The sequence below is a fragment of the Penaeus monodon genome, chromosome 37, assembly GCF_015228065.2.
Source record: "Penaeus monodon isolate SGIC_2016 chromosome 37, NSTDA_Pmon_1, whole genome shotgun sequence".
NCBI lineage: Eukaryota > Metazoa > Arthropoda > Malacostraca > Decapoda > Penaeidae > Penaeus > Penaeus monodon.
The window spans coordinates 32,449,620-32,468,675 of record NC_051422.1 but is presented as its reverse complement, the minus strand read 5'-3'; the positions used below and the strand labels follow the sequence as shown (position 1 = coordinate 32,468,675).

Sequence of the window (19,056 nt, the reverse complement as noted above, 5' to 3'; positions counted from 1 at the left end):
CACACCCAACACACCACCACCAACCAACAACCCCCCAACCACCACATCTATGATATTAATTATATATTCGGCAGAGGTGGCTGGGGGCCTTTTTCCCCTTAGGCTTAACCTCCACCCTGTTTCCGGGGGCGCTGGAAACCCCTCTTGGGCTTGCCCCCGGGAAAGGTTGCAATTTTTGGGGGGTTCCAAAGCTACCGGGGAAAGAAAGGCTGGGGGTTGAGGTTTTCTGCCCCCAGGGGGAGGGCCCGGGGGCCCCTTCGGGGGTGGTTCCCAAAAAAAGGGTTTGGGCCAACAGCGTAAACCCCCACCCTGGGGGGTCAGCCATAGCAAATTCCAAAAATCGACCACCTTTTCGGATCGAGGGGAACCCTTAGAACTCAGGATTGGGGTGGAATTCTTTTGGCCTTGGCTCTTTGGGGAAAACCCTCCTCCATTTAAAACCCCTGTGGAAAAGGGTTTTTACGGACAAACTGGGGGGGGGAGCGGTTTCCCCCGGGGCACCCCGGGATTTTGGGCGATTCAAGCCGAACCGGCGGACCCCCTTATTTGGGGGTCCCTTTCCAAACCCCCAAAGGGTTGGGGGCCTTGGGTCCCAAGGCAAGGGGGAAGGGAAAACCTCCTTTTCCCGGGACTTTGGGCCCCAAGGGTCCCAAGGGGAAAAAGGGAAACTCTTTGGCTTCCCTGGTACCAGGGCTCAAACCGGAAAAGGGGGCGGAAAAAGCATAGGAATTTGGGGAGGAGGTCGGCCAATTTTTTGGGAAAAACCCGCCCCCCATGGAGGAAAACCCCCAAACCCCCCCAGATTTCGGAGTGATAGCGGTGGACGGGCCCCTAGGCTTGGGCTTGAAATTGGGGTACCCTTTTTCCGGGGGTTCCAAATTCAAAACCTCCCCGGGCCCCCTCCAGGGCCCCCCCCTAAAAAGGGTTTGTTTCATTTCCAAAACTGGGAGGGGAAAACGGGGCCCGTGGTTCAAAACCCGGGGGTCTCTGGCCGGGTTTCCGAAAACCAGCCAAATTTTACGGACCCCTTTGCCCCTGGGGGGGTCCCCCTTTTAAGGGGAAAAAGGGGGCTTGGGGGTCCATTTGGGATAAAGCCCAAAGGCAAGGCCGAATTCCTTAAACCCTAAACCCCCAATTAGGAAAAGGCCACTTGGGGAAGGGGGTCCCAAGGCCTTCGGCTTAAATGGGAACGCCTTCGTGGGTTTGGGGGCGTGGGGCTTCGGACACGGGGAAAAAAGGGGGGATCGGTATCGGGGAAACGCTTTGGGGGGGTCAAAAAAATTCCGGAAAAAAATTGGCCGGGAACAAGCCCTAAAAATGGAACCCCAAGCCCCCCTTAAAGTGTGGTGGGGGTTAAAGGGCGGAATTTTTCCCTTTTTAAAACAGGGGGTTTGGGGGCTGGTTTGGCCCCCCCCTTTTAAACGTTGATAAAGGGGACTCACCAAAGTAAGGGGGAGCAAATAGGCCGAAGTCCGGTGCCCTTTGCCGGGGGCCCCCCCATCAGCCGGGAAACCCCCTTTCGGGTTCCCTTTTGGATTTACAATGGGGGGGAAAACCCCAAACCCAGGGTTCCCCGGCGAAACCAAAAGGATTTTGGGGGCCTTGGTTGGGGAAACCCCTTCAGTCTATGCCTTTGGCAGGCGTTGGGACCAAAATTTCCCCCCACCTGGTAGGGGGGGTCCCTTCTCTGGGGGGAAAGGGGTCGAGGGATTGGTTGGGAACAGGGAGCCCCTGCTCACAACCAAAGGAAAGGGTTTGGAATTCTCTGAAAGGGGCCCAACCCCCTCGGGCCCAAAAACCGGGGCATCCGGTTTCTCTTTGGGAAGGTCCACCCGTGCCGGATCTTTGCCTTGAGTTTGTAACGCCCTCGGGATTTTGGTTCTTGGGGGGTGCTTCCGGGGGGTTACCCCCTGGGGGAATCAGGGGGCCGTTACCGGGGCAAAACCGGGGGGGAATCGGGTATTGGACCTGCCCCCTCCCCGGGAATTTTGCCCCCGGTTTTTTGGGCCCAACAACCTTAAACCCTTTGGGGGGCCCCGGGGAAAGGCTGAAAGTGTGTGGGGGAAATTTTAACCTTCCCCCTGGAATTAAAGGGGTTGGGGGGCAAGGGTGGTGTCCTTTCCCCCCTTTTGCCCCTTGTAGAATGTATTAAAGGGAATATTTTAAAATATGGGGGGAAAAATAGAAAATATCTATTGATTTATATGTATTATTAATTGGATATTTTGGGGGGATATTTAGAAAACAAGATTTTTAATTTTCAAAAAAATTAATTTTTATTAGGGAAAAAATAGGGATAATTGTAAAGTTAATTAAAATTTAATATTGTTTTTGGGAGTATATTTGGGTTTTTAGAAGGAAGTAGTAAGGATGGATTAAAGGAGAAAGAATGATAAAAGAAGGTTTGGAATTTGGGGGAATATGAAAGAAAGCTGCCGCCCAATAAAATTATTTTTAAATAAATATATTATTTATTTTATTTTTTTATAAAATTTAATGGGGTTTTAATTAAACCACCGTTAAGGGGTTTTTCCACCTAATTTTTCATACCCTTCTTCTAATCATCCCCCCTTCACTATTAATAATTGTACCCATAATATATTTCTTTTTTCTGGAAAAAATTTTTGGGTGGGAGGAGAAATTGGGCCTACTCCAAAGGCTTTTTTTTCCCCAGAGGGTTGTTTTTTGGGAATAAATGGGGCCGGGCCTGTTTGTTGTCCCCGGGGACCTTCAAGGGGTCCTTGGGTGGACGGAAGGGGTAGGGGGGTGGGGGAGCGCCCCCGGGGCCTTTACCCTTGATGTGAAAAAGATGAATTATTTTTAAAAATTATCCTTAATTTAAATCATCATTTTATATATAAAAATGTTTTCTAGAATTAATTGATTTTTGTTATTTAGGGGTTTTTTTGATTTTTTATTTATATTTTATTATAAAATAAAATATTAAATTAATATAGATAATGTTTAAAAAAAAAGTTTCTATTTTTAAAAAAATGGAAATGAAAAAGAAAATGTAATTTTTTATTTTTTTTGTTTTATAGTTTGGGAAATTTTTGATAGTAGTAATATATGTTATAGATGTTTTAATGAAAGTTGTATTTTAAATTTTGTTTATAATGATATAAATGTTATAAAGGATATTATATTATTAATTTTAATTTTCAAAATATTTTTGTTTTATTATTAAAATTTTGTAAATTTTATCACCAAAGTTAAAAATGGGTAATTTAAAAAATTTTCAATATTTTAGATTAGAAAAAAATCCCAAAATCGGAAAAAAACTATGTTGTTATATTATAATTTTCTTTTAGGGGTTTATGGGAAATTAAAAAAAATTTTTTGATTTTTAAAGGAGTAAAGGGAGAAATTTAAGGAAATTTTCTTAAGAGGGGAATTGAGAGAAATTGGGTTTTGGGAAAAGGGGGAAAATTAAGGGCCCAAAAAGGGTACGGAAAAAAAAGGGGGGGGGGGGGGGGGGGGGGGGGGGGGGGGGGGGGGGGGGGGGGGGGGGGGGGAAGCCGGGGAAAAAAAGGAAAATGAGGAAAAAGGAAGGGAAAAAGAAAAAAAGGGAAAAAGAAGAAAAAAAAGGAAAAAGGGAAAAAGAAAAAATTTTTAAAATAAATTTTTTGGTTCTTAAAAAAATTAAAAAAAAAACCCCTCTTTTTAAATTTTGGGGGGTTTGGGGAAAAAAAACCCCTTTCCTGGCAAAAATTTTAGCATCGACAAGATAGGCCATGATGGATAATTAAGGTCTGGACCTTGACTTTGCCGATGCAATGTGCCATAATCTCTATCTGAGTCCTTGAGTCCTTGGAGTCTGTGGCGGCTCTTGATGCATTTAGCAATGAGGCGAAGCCCCTAGGCCTAGAGGTTCTCTGGACCAAGCCCCAAGATTCAGGACTTTGGGGGCCTGTTAGGGGAACCCATTCAGTCGATCCATGCTTGTGGCGAGGACGTTGAAGTCACAAAGTTTTACATACCTTGGTAGCGTAGTCCATATCTCTGGGTTGTCAGACCAGGAAGTCAGTAGACGGATTGGTCTGGCAACAGGAGCCATGAACTCGATCAACAAGAGCGTTTGGAGATGTCGGTACCTATGCAGAAGGACCAAGCTGCGTGTCTTCAAGGCCTTGATACTTCCAGTTTTGCTCTATGGAAGTGAAACCTGGACGCTATCCAGTGCCTTGGAGTCTCGCCTTGATGCCTCTTGTAACAAGTCCCTTCGCCGGATCATGGGGTACAGTTGGCAGGACCACGTGTCTAAACCGGCGGTTACACCGTGTGAGACTGGCATGGGACCTGTTACTTGCATAATCCGGGAACGCCAACTCAGGCTATATGGCCACCTAGCTCGCCTCCCTATGGACGACCCTGCCCATCAGGTTGTCTCTCTGCGAGACAACCCTGGGTGGAGGAGACCTGTGGGACGTCCTAGGAGATCATGGCTCGGGCAGCTCGACGAGACCTGTCGCGAGGAATTAGAGATGGGCCGTGTGCCTGCCTGGAGACTCGCCTCGAGGGATCCTGGTGGCTGGAAGCGAAGGGTGGATGTGGCCATGCGCCCCCGTCGGCGTTAGCCCCTTGATGATGATGATGATGATATGTATATATATGTATATATATATATGTATATATATATGTATATATATATATGTATATATATATGTATATATATATGTATATGTATGTATATGTATGTATATGTAATGTTATATGTATAGTTATATATATATATATATATATATATTTTATATATATATATATATATATGTATATATATACACACACAATGTATATGTATATCTACATATATCTATATCTATATCTATCTATCTATCTATCTATCTATCTATCTATCTATATATATATATGTATTTCTATATATATATTTCTTTATGCTTCATGTATTATAAAATTTTTAGTGTATTTGTAAAGAGTGAGGGAGAAATTAAGTGCAAACTATCTCCAAGATGTCTTTGTGAATTCGATGTTTATGAATTTGTTTATGTTTAGTTGATATACTTTATATGCCTTTTTTTCAGGGTATATTTTTTTATTATATTATTACACATGTTTCAAAGTATTTACACATAACTTGGAATTAATGGACTTTACAACTGATCCTTCCAGAGCCAGCTGCTACGACAGCAGTGGAGCCGAGTGCTGGTGGAGCGCTTCGCTACAGGGCTCTCTACCAGTTCGATGCTAGAAATCACGATGAATTATCCTTTATGCCAGGAGATATTATCACTGTAAGTAAAGGTGACAGCTGCATTGTACTTGGTGACTGGATCCAAGAAGGGACTGTGGGGGCTTTCTCAGCCAGGATCTGTCAATTTTGACTTTTTGTGTATTTGAGTGCAGTTTTTTGTGATTTTTTTGGATGTACTCCATTTCAGGCTTTAGTAAAATAAAAGGGATATTGAATCTGCAATATAGATAGATTTCCTTAAAAAATGCAAACAGAATGTCTATTATAAAAAAATGCGAATGAAAGAAGAAAATGTCAATGCTTTCATTATTTTTGTTTTACTAGTTTAAAAAAGAATTTAATGACTCACGTACGTACATATCACTGCTGGCAGTAGCATGTTCATACATGCCATGTCCTGTATTTTATTGTGGTTATACATAGATGACTCCACAAGTGCTTCATCACCAAGGAGTCACTTACTAGTCCACCTGTCTCACCTGTTTAATTTTCAGAAATATTCTTTTCTGTTTTTATTGCTATTAGTAGTGTTGATAACATTATGATCATCCTAATGTTAATAATGATAATAAATTTATCAATATTAGTAGCATTAGAAAAAACAGAAATCCTGAAAACTCAAGGAAAGGGGAAAACAGCTGATGTCTCGTGGCCTACTAATTGACTCCCAGGTGGCTTGTGGAGGAGCTTTGTATGAGGGCAATTCACACAGCAAAACTATTGTAGACTTTGCATAGGCCAGAAATAAGTGTGAGAATTTGAAAGAAAGTTTTTCCTTAAGAGAGAGAGAGAGAGAGAGAGAGAGAGAGAGAGAGAGAGAGAGAGAGAGAGAGAGAGAGAGAGAGAGAGAGAGAGAGAGAGAGAGAGAGAAAGAGTAAAATATGGTCTTATTAACCCTCTGATGATGGATCTCCTGGCATCGTACTGAGCATGTGCTGGGTAGCATGTAGGGTCAGCAGCTCAAGGGAAGAATTTAGTGTGAGATATATAAGCTTATGCCATTCTGTTATCTGGGTTTTAGTATAGTTGATTGCTTAGTTGATTAGAGTAAAAAACTTTAAACTGACTTTTGAGGAATATTCTTACAGTAGAAAATTTGTCTCACCTCCAGAAAATCTAATGCTGCAATTTAAAAGACATGAGGGTGGTTAGAATTTCTAGTGGTTTTGGAATCTTTGAGGAAAAAACAGAATATGTAATTTATGAATAATTTTCAATACCTTCTGTGATATCACTTCTGTACATATGGAGCTTATCAGAGGTACACAAAAAAAAGAAAAGAAAAGGAAAAAAATTGTTTAAAGCATTAACCATTGTGTAAAAAAATCTGGCTTTACTTAATCACAAGGTTCAAATTTGCATTTTCCTTAATCGGATCTTAATGTCCTTTGAGTTTGGCCAAAAAGGTACTTGTTTGGTCATAATCATATCAAGAACTTGCAGTAATGCTGAATATATGAAATACAGAAAAGGTTAATATTAAAATATTTATTGATAAAGAAGTCTTCTGGACTAATTTGTATTGACTTTTCAGGTGACAGTGAGTGAAAATGCCGAACCAGGCTGGCTAGGAGGCGAGTTACGTGGACAGACTGGCTGGTTCCCTGAGGCTTATTGTGAACCTATGGAAGAAAAGGCTGAGCCAGTGGTTTCTAGCGAGACTCAAGATCGCACGCAGTTAGAGTAAGTAGAGAGCAGCAAGATGAAGACCCTGAATATTTTATTCTAGTTCTTCTTTTAGAGAGAGACTTAAAGGAATTTATTAAAAAAAAGAAAGAAAAAAAAAATCATTCCATACTCATGTGTTGATGAGAATAACCCAAAATTGCCAAATGATAAGTCTAATCAGCCTCCCAAGACATTTGTACACTCGTTGCAAGTCTTTCCCATCACCCTGGCCTTCAGTCGAAAGGCTCACGATGGCTGACAGATTTTCTTGTGGTGGGACGTCCACATTACCCACCCCTTGAGCCAGATTTTTTCACGATGTGATGTTTATGTCACCAAGATTGGAGGGGTTGAATAAGAGATATTGATTGACTACAGTGTGATTCCACTGCTGTACAGGGATAAGGCTTAAAAGATATATATATTCTGTAAACTTACTTTAGTGCCTTCTAATAATGAATACCTTTCCAGGAATATACCTGAGGAAATAGTGTCAGTACCTGCAGAACAAAAGAAATTAGGTGAAGCCTTAGGTGTGTTCCCATGGAGAGCAAAGCAGAACAATCATCTTTCCTTCAATAAGGGTGACCGCATCGTTGTCAGAGAGCAACAGGTAATTTAAGATGTTTGGAGTCACACACATATACAAATATACTACGTGTATATAAATATACACATATACTCTGTCTCTCTCTCTCTCTCTCTCTGTCTCTGTCTCTGTCTCTGTCTCTGTCTCTCTGTCTCTCTCTCTCTGTCTCTCTCTCTGTCTCTCTCTCTGTCTCTCTGTCTCTCTCTCTCTGTCTCTCTCTCTCTGTCTCTCTCTCTCTCTCTCTCTCTCTCTCTCTCTCTCTCTCTCCTCTCTCTCTCTCTCTCTCTCTCTGTCTCTCTGTCTCTCTCTCTCTCTCTCTCTCTCTCTCTCTCTCTCTCTCTCTCTCTCTCTCTCTCTCTCTCTCTCTCTCAATCTCTCTCTCCCTCTCAATCTCCCTCTCCCTCTCAATCTCCCTCTCCCTCTCCCTCTCCCTCTCAATCTCCCTCTCAATCTCAGTCTCCGTTTTCATGGCCTTACAGATATAATCTTATAGTAATATAATATGGACAAGTTCAGCATATTATATTGTAGTTGAGGTTTGAGAAAGTGGAGTTTGCTTAATGTATTACGAAGTGATGAATTGAAAACAATATTCATGGTACTGTGAATGCTGTTAACTATGGTTTTTAAGTATTCCTTTTAATATTTTGGAGTGTGGATTGTTATATTACTCTATTTTATTTTTTCATTCACAGGATCAATGGTGGTATGGTGAGCTAAATGGTACTGGAGGTTGGTTCCCTCGCTCCTTTGTAAAAATGGTTTCGGGACCAGAGGCGACAACATCCCCAGTCAGCAGTCCACAAGAGGCCCCAGCAGAGCCCCCAATGCCAGAAAATTTGGTTAATGATGAAATATCTGAGTACTACCAAGCTCTTTATCCATATCAGGTAAACCATTAACTAAAGTTACTAAATTTTCTATACCATTTTCCTGTATCTTGCCAAGTGGGTATTACACGTTGCTCATTTTAACAATACATATTATATCACTAAAACATATATTTCACTGTTTGGATTAACAAACATTCTTTGATGTGATTAGTGAATATAAAATGTAAACATTTTTGTTTTAAATAGTAATATGTGAGGCTGATGTCTTGAACATTTTACTCTTATAGTTTTTATGTTCTTATAATGTCTTGTATAAAAAATTAAATAGCTATGTCATATACGTGTGACATAGCACTAAAGACGGTTCACATAATGGAATTTGTAGCAAACATGGCTGGATGGTATTAGAGGTAACATCGACATGTAGTATTAGTTGTAAATGTTCTTTACAATTATTCATGATCATTATATGTACATTTGATAATCCTATTGGATTTTTTAACATCTTAAATCTGTAGTTTTGGCAAGCCCTACAAGAGTTCTTTCTTCCCCCAAAAATTCTGCATGCGTTCCCTTTAACTATATTTGTATCATTTCATATGAGCCTTACAATAAATTTTTGAGATAAGTTGTATTTCCACTATGATGAAGCAAGCAGGAATGGCTACTATCAGTCAAGTTTTTAATGGAATTGAAAAAAAAGAAATTATTTGGGGAAGGTTTTGCTGTATGATTTCAATTTCCATGTTGTTACTAATTCCCTTGGTCTTGTATGTTCCTCAGAAATGGGATAGCAGTAAGTGAGATTTTGAAGAACATAGTGAGACATTCCTAAAATCAAGTGTTAAATATTTAAAAAAAAAAATCAGTAGGAGAAATAAGATTATAAAGAAATCCTTAATTAGATGATGTGGAGCTAAGATTTAAGTAGGTCTTGGAATAGTTTATTCTTCTGTTGTTAACAGGGCATTTTTCTTTTTTTACTGTGTGGCTGAGAAGGAGATCGAGGAAGTAAAAAATTGCATGTGGTGAACTGAGAAATTTGATAAAGTAATAAAAGTGATTTAAAGTATGACTTGCTTCACCATTTGTAATTATTTGATTTAATTATTGACATTAATATATTGCCATATTTTCAGTCTGGAGAACCTGGTGATCTCACCTTCATTGCTGGTGAAATTATTTTGGTTGTCAAAAAAGAAGGAGATTGGTGGCATGGTATCATAAATCAGAAATGTGGTATCTTCCCATCAAATTATGTGCAGATTCTTCCAAATCAGGTAGGAAAGCATGCAGGGAAGAACTAGCTTTTGGTCCGTTTGGAAAGTGTCAGCTGAATTTGTTTTTTATCTGTCATTCTTTATTATCCTAATGTTTTATATATATATTTATATATATATATATATAATGTATATATATATGCATATATATGCATACATACATACATGCATATGAATATATATATATATATATATATATATATGTATATGTATATATATGTATATGTATATATATGTATATATGTATATAAGTATATGGTGTATATGAATGTATATATGTATGTATATATATGTATGTATATGGATATATATGTATATATATGGATATATATGGATTTGTACATATATGTCTATATATGAATATGTGTATATATGTATATATATGTATATGTATATATATATGTTTATATGGATATATATGTACATATGTATGTATTGTGTGTATATATGTACATATGTCCGTATATATGTATATCTATATATACATATATATCTATATATTCACATGTATATCTATATGTATGTATATGTATATATGAATATATATATTATGTATATGTATATATATATTATGTATATGTATATATATATGTATATATAATGTTATATTATATGTATATATAGGGTATATATATATATGATATTATATAGTATATATATATATGTATATATATATGTATATATATATGTATATATATATATATATATATATATATATATATATATATATATAATTTATATATATGAAGGTAGATAGATAGATGGACAGATTGACTGATTGACAGATAGACAGATAGACATATAGAGAGATAGAGAGATAGATATATATAGATAGATAGATAGATAGATAGATAGATAGATAGAAGAACATAGATAAGCAGGCCTAGATAGGTAGTTAGATATAGATATAGAAATAGATATAGATATAGATATAGATATAGATAGAGGTAGAGATATAGATTGATATACATATACATATACTTGTAACTATATATATTTTTTCTTTTTTTAAGAGATTTGACAGATGGAAAATACTTTATTGTTAGAACTGAGCAGACTTTGTAGAGTCATAGTAATTGCACCATATATCTTTGACGTAAAAAATTTATATCCATGAAATGCCTTATTTTCTAGTCTCTTGAAGTCTATGCAAAGTTCAGATCATAGAAGTAAACAAAAACACTTGGGCAACTACAGAAAGCTGTGATACACAAGAACAGGAATGACTGAAACAACCAAAGTGATCAGACTAAGAATCTTAAGTGGGAGTGGAATCAGACATGAGGTCTGTGTGATTGTGGTGTTACACTCCGTCCCCATTATAGGTGCGGCAAAGACACTGTTGTGTTTTTCTGCCATCATGCACACCTCAATAGTTAAAACCCCTCTGCTAACATGTGCCTAAGTATGCTATTGTGCACAGGATTTGGTGCATCGGTTGTTTTGAAATACTGTTGAATTTGCATTTAGCTTTATGGGAAGTGCGTAGATGAACAGCCATTGTTAACAGTCATTGGTTCATTAATAAATGTTCCCATAGGACAAATGAAACGGGCTTAATTCCCACGATCTGGATTATGTTATCATCACCTCATGAAAATTTTGACATGCACATGCTGCCATTGAAAAATTTGGATGGCCAGGGTGATGGGAATCTGCTATCATGAGAATTTTGGTTGACAGCTTGGGTGACAGGAATGACTTGCCATGGGTGCACAGAAGCTCTTGGAGGGTGATTAGACTCAGTATGCATTCAGGAAGGGGCTCTTGCATTATTTCCATTGATAACCAAGTATGGAATGTATACCATGATTGGAAGAATGCCAGCTATTTCCATGCTTTCGATCCTCCTCCTGCCTGCCATGACTGGCGGTGCAGGTTGTATTTAAAAAAAAAGAAAAAAAAAAAAAAAGACCTAAATAACGAAATGTTGTTTATTGCTATTATTATTGCCCTGTGTTAAGGACTACCTAGAGAGATGATTTGGAGTTTATGCAAGGAAAACAGTTTATTAGCTTCTGGATACAGAATATCAAATGCTTTGTGTTGTATGCATATATGCATATATATACTTTTATTATTTTATGTTTATTAAATATTTCTTGGATCACTTGCTCACTTCTAGATTCTGTGATGAGGGAAGTTCTGTGGTGACAGTTTCACCTTGATTTTTGTTAATCCTGATGCCACATTCTGTTTCACCATACTAAGTTTTATGGGTCTGTTAGGGTTATTTATGGACAGCTTCCTATCTCGTTTGCTCTCAAAGGTCAATTATGGAGGTGAGGTGAATATCCATCTTGTGTCTAATATAAGTGTTTTGTAATCTTACTGACACATGTATTTCTGATGATTGTATAACTGAAATTCATCAAATAATGCTCTTGTGCATTTAAGTTATTCATTCTCATTCTTTCCTTAATTGAAGATTTTTATTTTTATTTATCTTTGCTCTTTTGCACATGCAGTCTCTAGGAAAGTTCATACAAAACTAACAGACAAAGGGACTGTGGCACAGACATGTAAATTTAAAGTGGATGTAAAGTTGCTACAGATGACATCCTTAGACTCACATAATACAGAAGACTTCCTTGTCAAAGAGAGGGGGAGAAGAGAGCGGTGCAGGAGCAGCAAAGGAGTAAGACTAGGAGTGAGTAAAAGTCCCAAGTGAGAACACAGATAAAGAACGATTCCAGACCGGAGGTATTGTTGTATGATAGTTGGTCTCCAACTTGGATCACTGAGGCAGCACAGGATCCACAATGTTGAGGAGAGAGATCTAACTTTCTTGTTCAAGCAATAGTGGAGTTGATAAAGGGAGGAGTGATTGATGATTGAAGAGTTGGGTGGGGTAAAATTTCTTCTACTTTTGCCTTTCGAAGCCTGAGATGTATTGTGCAGTTGCTATGGTTATGCAAAGTCCATTCATTTGAGATTCCTAAGGTCATACATTGTTGCTAAAACCTTTGCATCAGACTTTATAGGGCCAGAAAAATAGATATAGATAGATATAAATGATATATGTGTATTTATATAGGTATGGATATGTATATATATTATGTGCTACCTGTACTTGCTTTATATACATGTATATATATAGGTACAAGTATATGAACATTATATGGATATGCATATGTATGTCTTGGTATGAGTTTATATGTATGTTGCTCTATATATATATATATATATATATATATATATATATATATATATATATATATATATATATATATATATATATATATATTTACACATTCCTGTATTTATATCAATCTATGCAGATACAGATATACTTTTAACATATATGTAAAGTTATGTATTTATGTGTTAATTAATTTTTGGGCAAAAGAAGAATGGTAATACATAAATGCATTGAAAATATATATCCAGGTTACCTTTTTGTTTTGAAGAACATGTGATTTTTAAAAAATTCTGAAACCTATATATGTATACAATCTATACAACTAATCAGTATTGGAGCTATGCAAGATTAATCCTTTAATCATGGTGAATGTTTCTAAGGTGTTTTTGGCAGGGTAAAAGTTAAATTCTATTAGATACATGTCGTGGTTATGCTATTTATTAACTTTATTTAGAGACAGCTGGAAAATTTTGTTGACACATTTAAAAGTTATTGAAATACGTGTAATTTCTTCTTACTGTCAACTTCCAAATTAGATTTTTAGAAATGTGAAGGTAGGAAAGTGTTTATGCATAAGTGAATTGCTATAATGAAAGATCGCAACCACATCCCCCTTCTTGTGTGGCAACAGTTTATTACCACAAGAACTGGAGACACTGTTGCCGAACAGAATGGTGTGATGGGCGCCCAGATTCAACAAGATGTTGAAGCAGAAATGAATCCTGTAGCTGAGCAACAGGTAGTCACTGAAGAGAACAAGGAGGTACTAGAAATGTTTATTCTATTTTTATCCTTGGTGATGGGATCCCTGAAAGTGATTTTGTCTGCTACATGCTTACTAGATGCCAAGCAATTGTAGTGAGAGAGTTTTGGCAAATTAAAGTATTTTCCTATAAAAAAAATTGGTTCATGGTTCTTGGAATTGGAATTGTGTTTCTTCTTTTGACAATGATTGGAAACTTGGAGTGGATACAAACTGATTTTTAAGGGATCACTGCATGATGCCAGATCTTGTCTCTGATTTTGGGGTATTAGTTATAAGGACTGATTATTTCATTATGTGTACTGATTTCAGCAAATTAATTAAGATTTATTTGAATTGGCTGCTCATGTTACTGTCTGCAGAAGTGAGGGTGTGTTTTATAAAACATTTTTGTATAGTGTTACAAATGCTATGACTAACCTGTTTGATCTAAGGTTACAAAATTATATTTATAGGTAAGCAGTTTTTGAAAGTGTGTATTCTGTGACCTCAAGGTTTTGACAGAAGGTAATTTTCCTTATTTGAAGAATCATAGAAACCAGAACAAACACAATTGAAATGGTACATTCTGATTATTGGGTTTATATTATTTTATTTATAATTATTTGAACATTAAACAAAAATAAACTAATTGGCATTTTGAGGTGGTAAGTTAGTGAATCATGTGGCCACTACCAATTAGATATTAAATGGTGCCAATAATTGCTTTTGCTGTTATCAGAGTCCAATTTATCTTTGGTATTTTAGGTAATGCTCATGTTCATAATCCTGAAATTTAGGTTTATCTTGAAATCTTTTGAATACAGGAGATAAGTATCAAAATTTACATTTTTGAGTTTGTGACTGCAATCCAATTTTACATCTGCCACATCTGTAGTTATTAATGGCAGTAAAAGGTTTAACCCATTACGGACTGGTGTCAACACATAGTTGTTAGTGAAGTTTTTGGGTTGAGCTCCAGTGCCAGCATTGTGATGACACTGTGTGTGGCTCTGACTGTGTTCTTCAAGGTGCACTAATTCGTGCAGAAAGATTGTGCACTGTGCATCCACATGCAGATTTACAGTCCCCCAACCTCTACTGAAAATTTGTATTTAACTTTGTTTTGTTAATAAGGCTGCCCAAAAGGGGAATAAACAAGCAAAGACTGAAGTCACTTAACAAGCACTGTGTAACTTCATAAATGCCTGCACAAGAGGCTACTTTGGCCAGTTTGGTGGTTTAGGCAGCCTGTCCGCATTGGGTTAACTAGTTTTGTTAAGTAGCTATATGGTAATCAGATCTAATCCTGTGGGATATTGAACTCTCTTGCTGTATTAGTTTAGTTTTTGCTTTTTATTTGATAGAATGGCATGATTTAGTTGGGCATTGTGGTTAGAAGTCTTTGCTCTTTATATCCTGAATATAATGATAATGATGTACCTTAATCAGGCAAGAACCACATCACAAGTATCCATGTGTTCAAAGGAAAATGACTTGGATTTTGTGTGTTGTTTAATATTTACACTCACTCACTCACTCACTCACTCACTCACTCACTCACTCACTCACTCACTCACTCACTCACTCACTCTCACACTCACACTTACACTCACACTTACATTCATTAATTTTCCCTCTCCCTTTCCTTTTCCCTCTCTCTCTCACTCTCACTCTCAATTCCACTCTCACTCTATCTCACTCTCACCTTCACCCACACACTTTCACATTCACATATGCTGACTCCCATTCTCACATGCATTCTCACTCTCACTCTCACTCCAACTGTAACTGTAACTCTCACATTTACTCTAATACTCTCAAATTGATATTCATACTTGTATAAACATGTACTTGTAATTATACCAGCTGCACTCGTAGTGTCACTCTTGCTCCTTCTCATCAAAACAAACCAATTTGTTTAACTTGTTTAGAAAGCATTCATGAAGGAAATGGATAAGGAAATGAACTTTTTAATGCAAGTTTTTTAATTGTAACATGATTGACTGATAGATATCAATGAAGGTAAAATATTTTCTATTCCAAATTCTCATTCAGGAAAATGTATTTTAGTTGCATATTATCCACATATGGAAGTTACATTTGTAAATGTTATGTTGTTACTTCTTAGTTATAGTTAAACAAAAACTGCTTTATGTATGTACCCAGGTGAGTTTTTTTATATACAGTTTTGAGAAAAAAGATACATACAAAGCAGGTCTGGAAGTGCCTTACTTTAGATAAGTACATCATTTCATACTATGCTGAATTTTGTATTTGAATTCAGCAGGTATATGTTTGACTAGTTTTAAACCATCAGTGGGAAAAATTCAGCAAATGAATGTTATTAATATTATCTTTTCTTCTTTGTCATTCCATGCTTAACTCTTTGAAGCAGAAAAAAACACCTGCAGAGCCAGCAACGGTTCAGACACCTGACTCTGCTAATCTCAAAGTCAATCAGGTATTTGGGTTATTAGTGGAAATGAAATGCATTTTTTCCTCTCTTATGAATTGATCCAGCTTCATTTGTCATTGTCTTGTAAGCAAAAGGACTTATCTGTACCCTAAGTATGTATGATATATTTATTGCTCCATCCTGTTGTCTTGAAACAGTAGATGTTTGTGGTTTGGCAGGATCTTGAATCATATTCCCCCTGCACTGCACTTTTAATAAATTCCTAGAAGAGGTTTAAAAGATTTCCCTTTTGCACAAGTCTTCCCAGATTTATCACTTATATGCTTTTTTCACCATAAATACGAGATGCATTGTTGGGCTGAGAATACATGTGTGGTATTTAATATTTTTGTTTTGTTTTCAAAGAAGTCTTTTCTTTTACTTTGTAGAATTATGATAGATTGAGGGTGTATTGTAACAAGTTCCAGACATTTATCACAAATAACTTGATTTGATAAGAATTGCTGGTACTTCTCAGCAGTCAAGGAAATATTGTGTTCTTAATTCTGAAAGTTACTAGTTTGAATATTTCATGGTTTTGGAAAATATTTAGTTTTCATTAACTGTCAGATCATATTTAAACTGTTTTAAAATGACTGAGGGCAAGTAAGTAGCTTGACTTTGTATGATTATATTGCAACATTTTATCAGTTTAATGGACTTGGAAGTCATCATTTTTGATATTAGCTTTTCCATAAAGTTTGCAGAAGAATGTTGATTTTATTAAGTATGAGCATGAAAATGTTTTTTTTTTCTGAAAGAGGATTAATGTTTAAAAGCAAGCATTGTAGACTTTGATGAGAATGGCTGATAATGTCTTTAATCAGCAATTACTGGTTGGATGGCAGGTTTCCTCAAAGTAAGAAATTACAGGATAAAGTCAACTTGTTTAATATTTAGAAAAAAGTAATTTGCAGTCATGTTAGATTTCTGCAAAGCAATGTGTTGTTGCTACTTAATAATTTCTTTACCTTACATCACATCTACATCTTTCGCAAAATAAGGACGACGAACAAGAAAATAAGGTCAGAATATATATTATATGAACCCTATGATCCCATTTCTGAAGAATAGAACTCTCTGTAGTATAAGCATTACATGTTGGTATAGTTTCATAGTGCATGAAATCTCTGAAATCATTTGTATATAACATGACTGTATTTATCTGTACTTATAATACCTGTATGATTGTATTTACATGTGAAGTTTCTCTTCAGGAAATGGGCATAGGTAAGAATGATTATAGAAATAAAGTTGGTAATGATGTTTGGAATGCAGTTGTGATCTTTATCATCTTAATTTTCATGCTCTGCAAGCTTTGAATGTGCAGTGGAAAATTACATTTTGCTAAATTTAAGGCATTATTTGTAAGTGTACAAATGCTTAGTACATGTATAATTGTCAGTACTATATTGTATTTCAATTACAGTAATAGAGATAATCTTTTTTTACAGTTATCATATTTAGGCAGATATAATTGGAGAAGATAGAAATATAAGGTTGATAATAATATTGCATAGTATATCGATATTTAGTTAAATATTCCATCATCACATTTAGTACTTTGATGATCAGAATCTTTTGGATCTAGAGAATGTTATTAAATGCACAGAAAATATTTACATTGATAAGGAAAGTGATCTAAACTTTTGCAGCGTATAGTTTTCATCTTCTTAAATTATGATTCTGCTACATTTGTATTATATAAAAAGTATTTATATATATATATATATATATATATATAAATATATATTTATATATATATATATAGATATATATATATATATATATATATATATATATATATAATATTTATATATAATATATTATATAATATTATATATATAATATATTATATATATTATATATTATATATATATTATATATATATATATATATATATATATATTAAATATAATTTATATATAATTTATCATATATATATATAAAATATATTATATATATATATTATATATATATATATATATATATATATATATATAATAATTAATATATATTGTACACACACACACACACACACACACACACACACACACACACACACACACACACACACACACACACACACACACACACACACACACACACAAACATACACAGACACACACATACACACACATGCTCACACTTGCACACACATACACACACATGCACATGCATGCACACACACATGTAAATATATATGTGTATATATGTATACATATACGTATTACATATATATATATATATATATATATATATATATATATATATATATATATATATATATATATATATATACATGTGTATATACACATATATATGTAATATGATGTGTGTGAGTGTATGAATATGTATATGTATATATATTTCTTTATATATATGTATATGTATGTATGTGTTTGTATATTTGTATGTATATATATCCCCTCAGTAATTAATACCTCTTAAAAATGTCTTGAAGAGTTTGACGTTTCTGCCTGACATCGAGGGGACATCCCCTTGCCATGATGTGCATAGCAGTCTCCAACAGAAAGAAGATATATATTTTAAACAATTGTATATTGGTATATACATATATATATTAACATATTCATGTTCATGTTTATTTAATGTCATATACTGTTTTACTAATACTTGGAGAAAAGTACCTACATTCTTTCCAGCTTCTATGTTATCACACAGACACAGACACACACACACACTCAGACACACACACACACACACACACACACACACACACACACACACACACACATACACACATACACACATACACACACAGACACACAGACACACAGACACACACACACATACACACAAAAACACACACACAAACACATACACAAAAACACACACACAAAAACACACACACACAACATATATACTTATGTATCTGTTTCCATACAGACATATGCACTAAATTGTATAGCCATGCAAGGACTGTTTGTCAAATGTTGCAATGGTGGATTTGTAAAAATGCTTACTAACTGTGGTGCATCTTCTTTTTGTGTTGCTTGTCAGGAGGTGATGGAACTTTCTAAATCGCCAAAGTCACCAAAGGTATAAAGATGATGAATATTGTGTTCCTATTTTATGCTTGTGGTCTTGTGTATGTCTCGAAATAGTGGT

General features: G+C 35.7%; 1 protein-coding gene across 13 annotated transcripts in view; it reads left to right on the top strand.

Annotated features, from left to right (window-relative positions):
• Positions 1 to 19,056, top strand: part of LOC119596319 (intersectin-2-like) — a 134,904-nt gene that overhangs the window by 44,357 nt on the left and 71,491 nt on the right. For 3 of the 13 annotated variants that reach the window (XM_037945513.1, XM_037945503.1, XM_037945501.1), the window contains exons 7-15: positions 5,131 to 5,252; positions 6,747 to 6,895; positions 7,352 to 7,493; positions 8,165 to 8,359; positions 9,442 to 9,582; positions 13,356 to 13,487; positions 15,862 to 15,930; positions 16,929 to 16,949; positions 18,949 to 18,987. In XM_037945513.1, coding sequence (XP_037801441.1) covers positions 5,131 to 5,252; positions 6,747 to 6,895; positions 7,352 to 7,493; positions 8,165 to 8,359; positions 9,442 to 9,582; positions 13,356 to 13,487; positions 15,862 to 15,930; positions 16,929 to 16,949; positions 18,949 to 18,987 — 1,010 coding nt within the window. The remainder of the gene's footprint in view (positions 1 to 5,130; positions 5,253 to 6,746; positions 6,896 to 7,351; positions 7,494 to 8,164; positions 8,360 to 9,441; positions 9,583 to 13,355; positions 13,488 to 15,861; positions 15,931 to 16,928; positions 16,950 to 18,948; positions 18,988 to 19,056) is intronic. The other 10 variants (XM_037945502.1, XM_037945505.1, XM_037945507.1 and 7 more) reach the window with 10 other exon arrangements.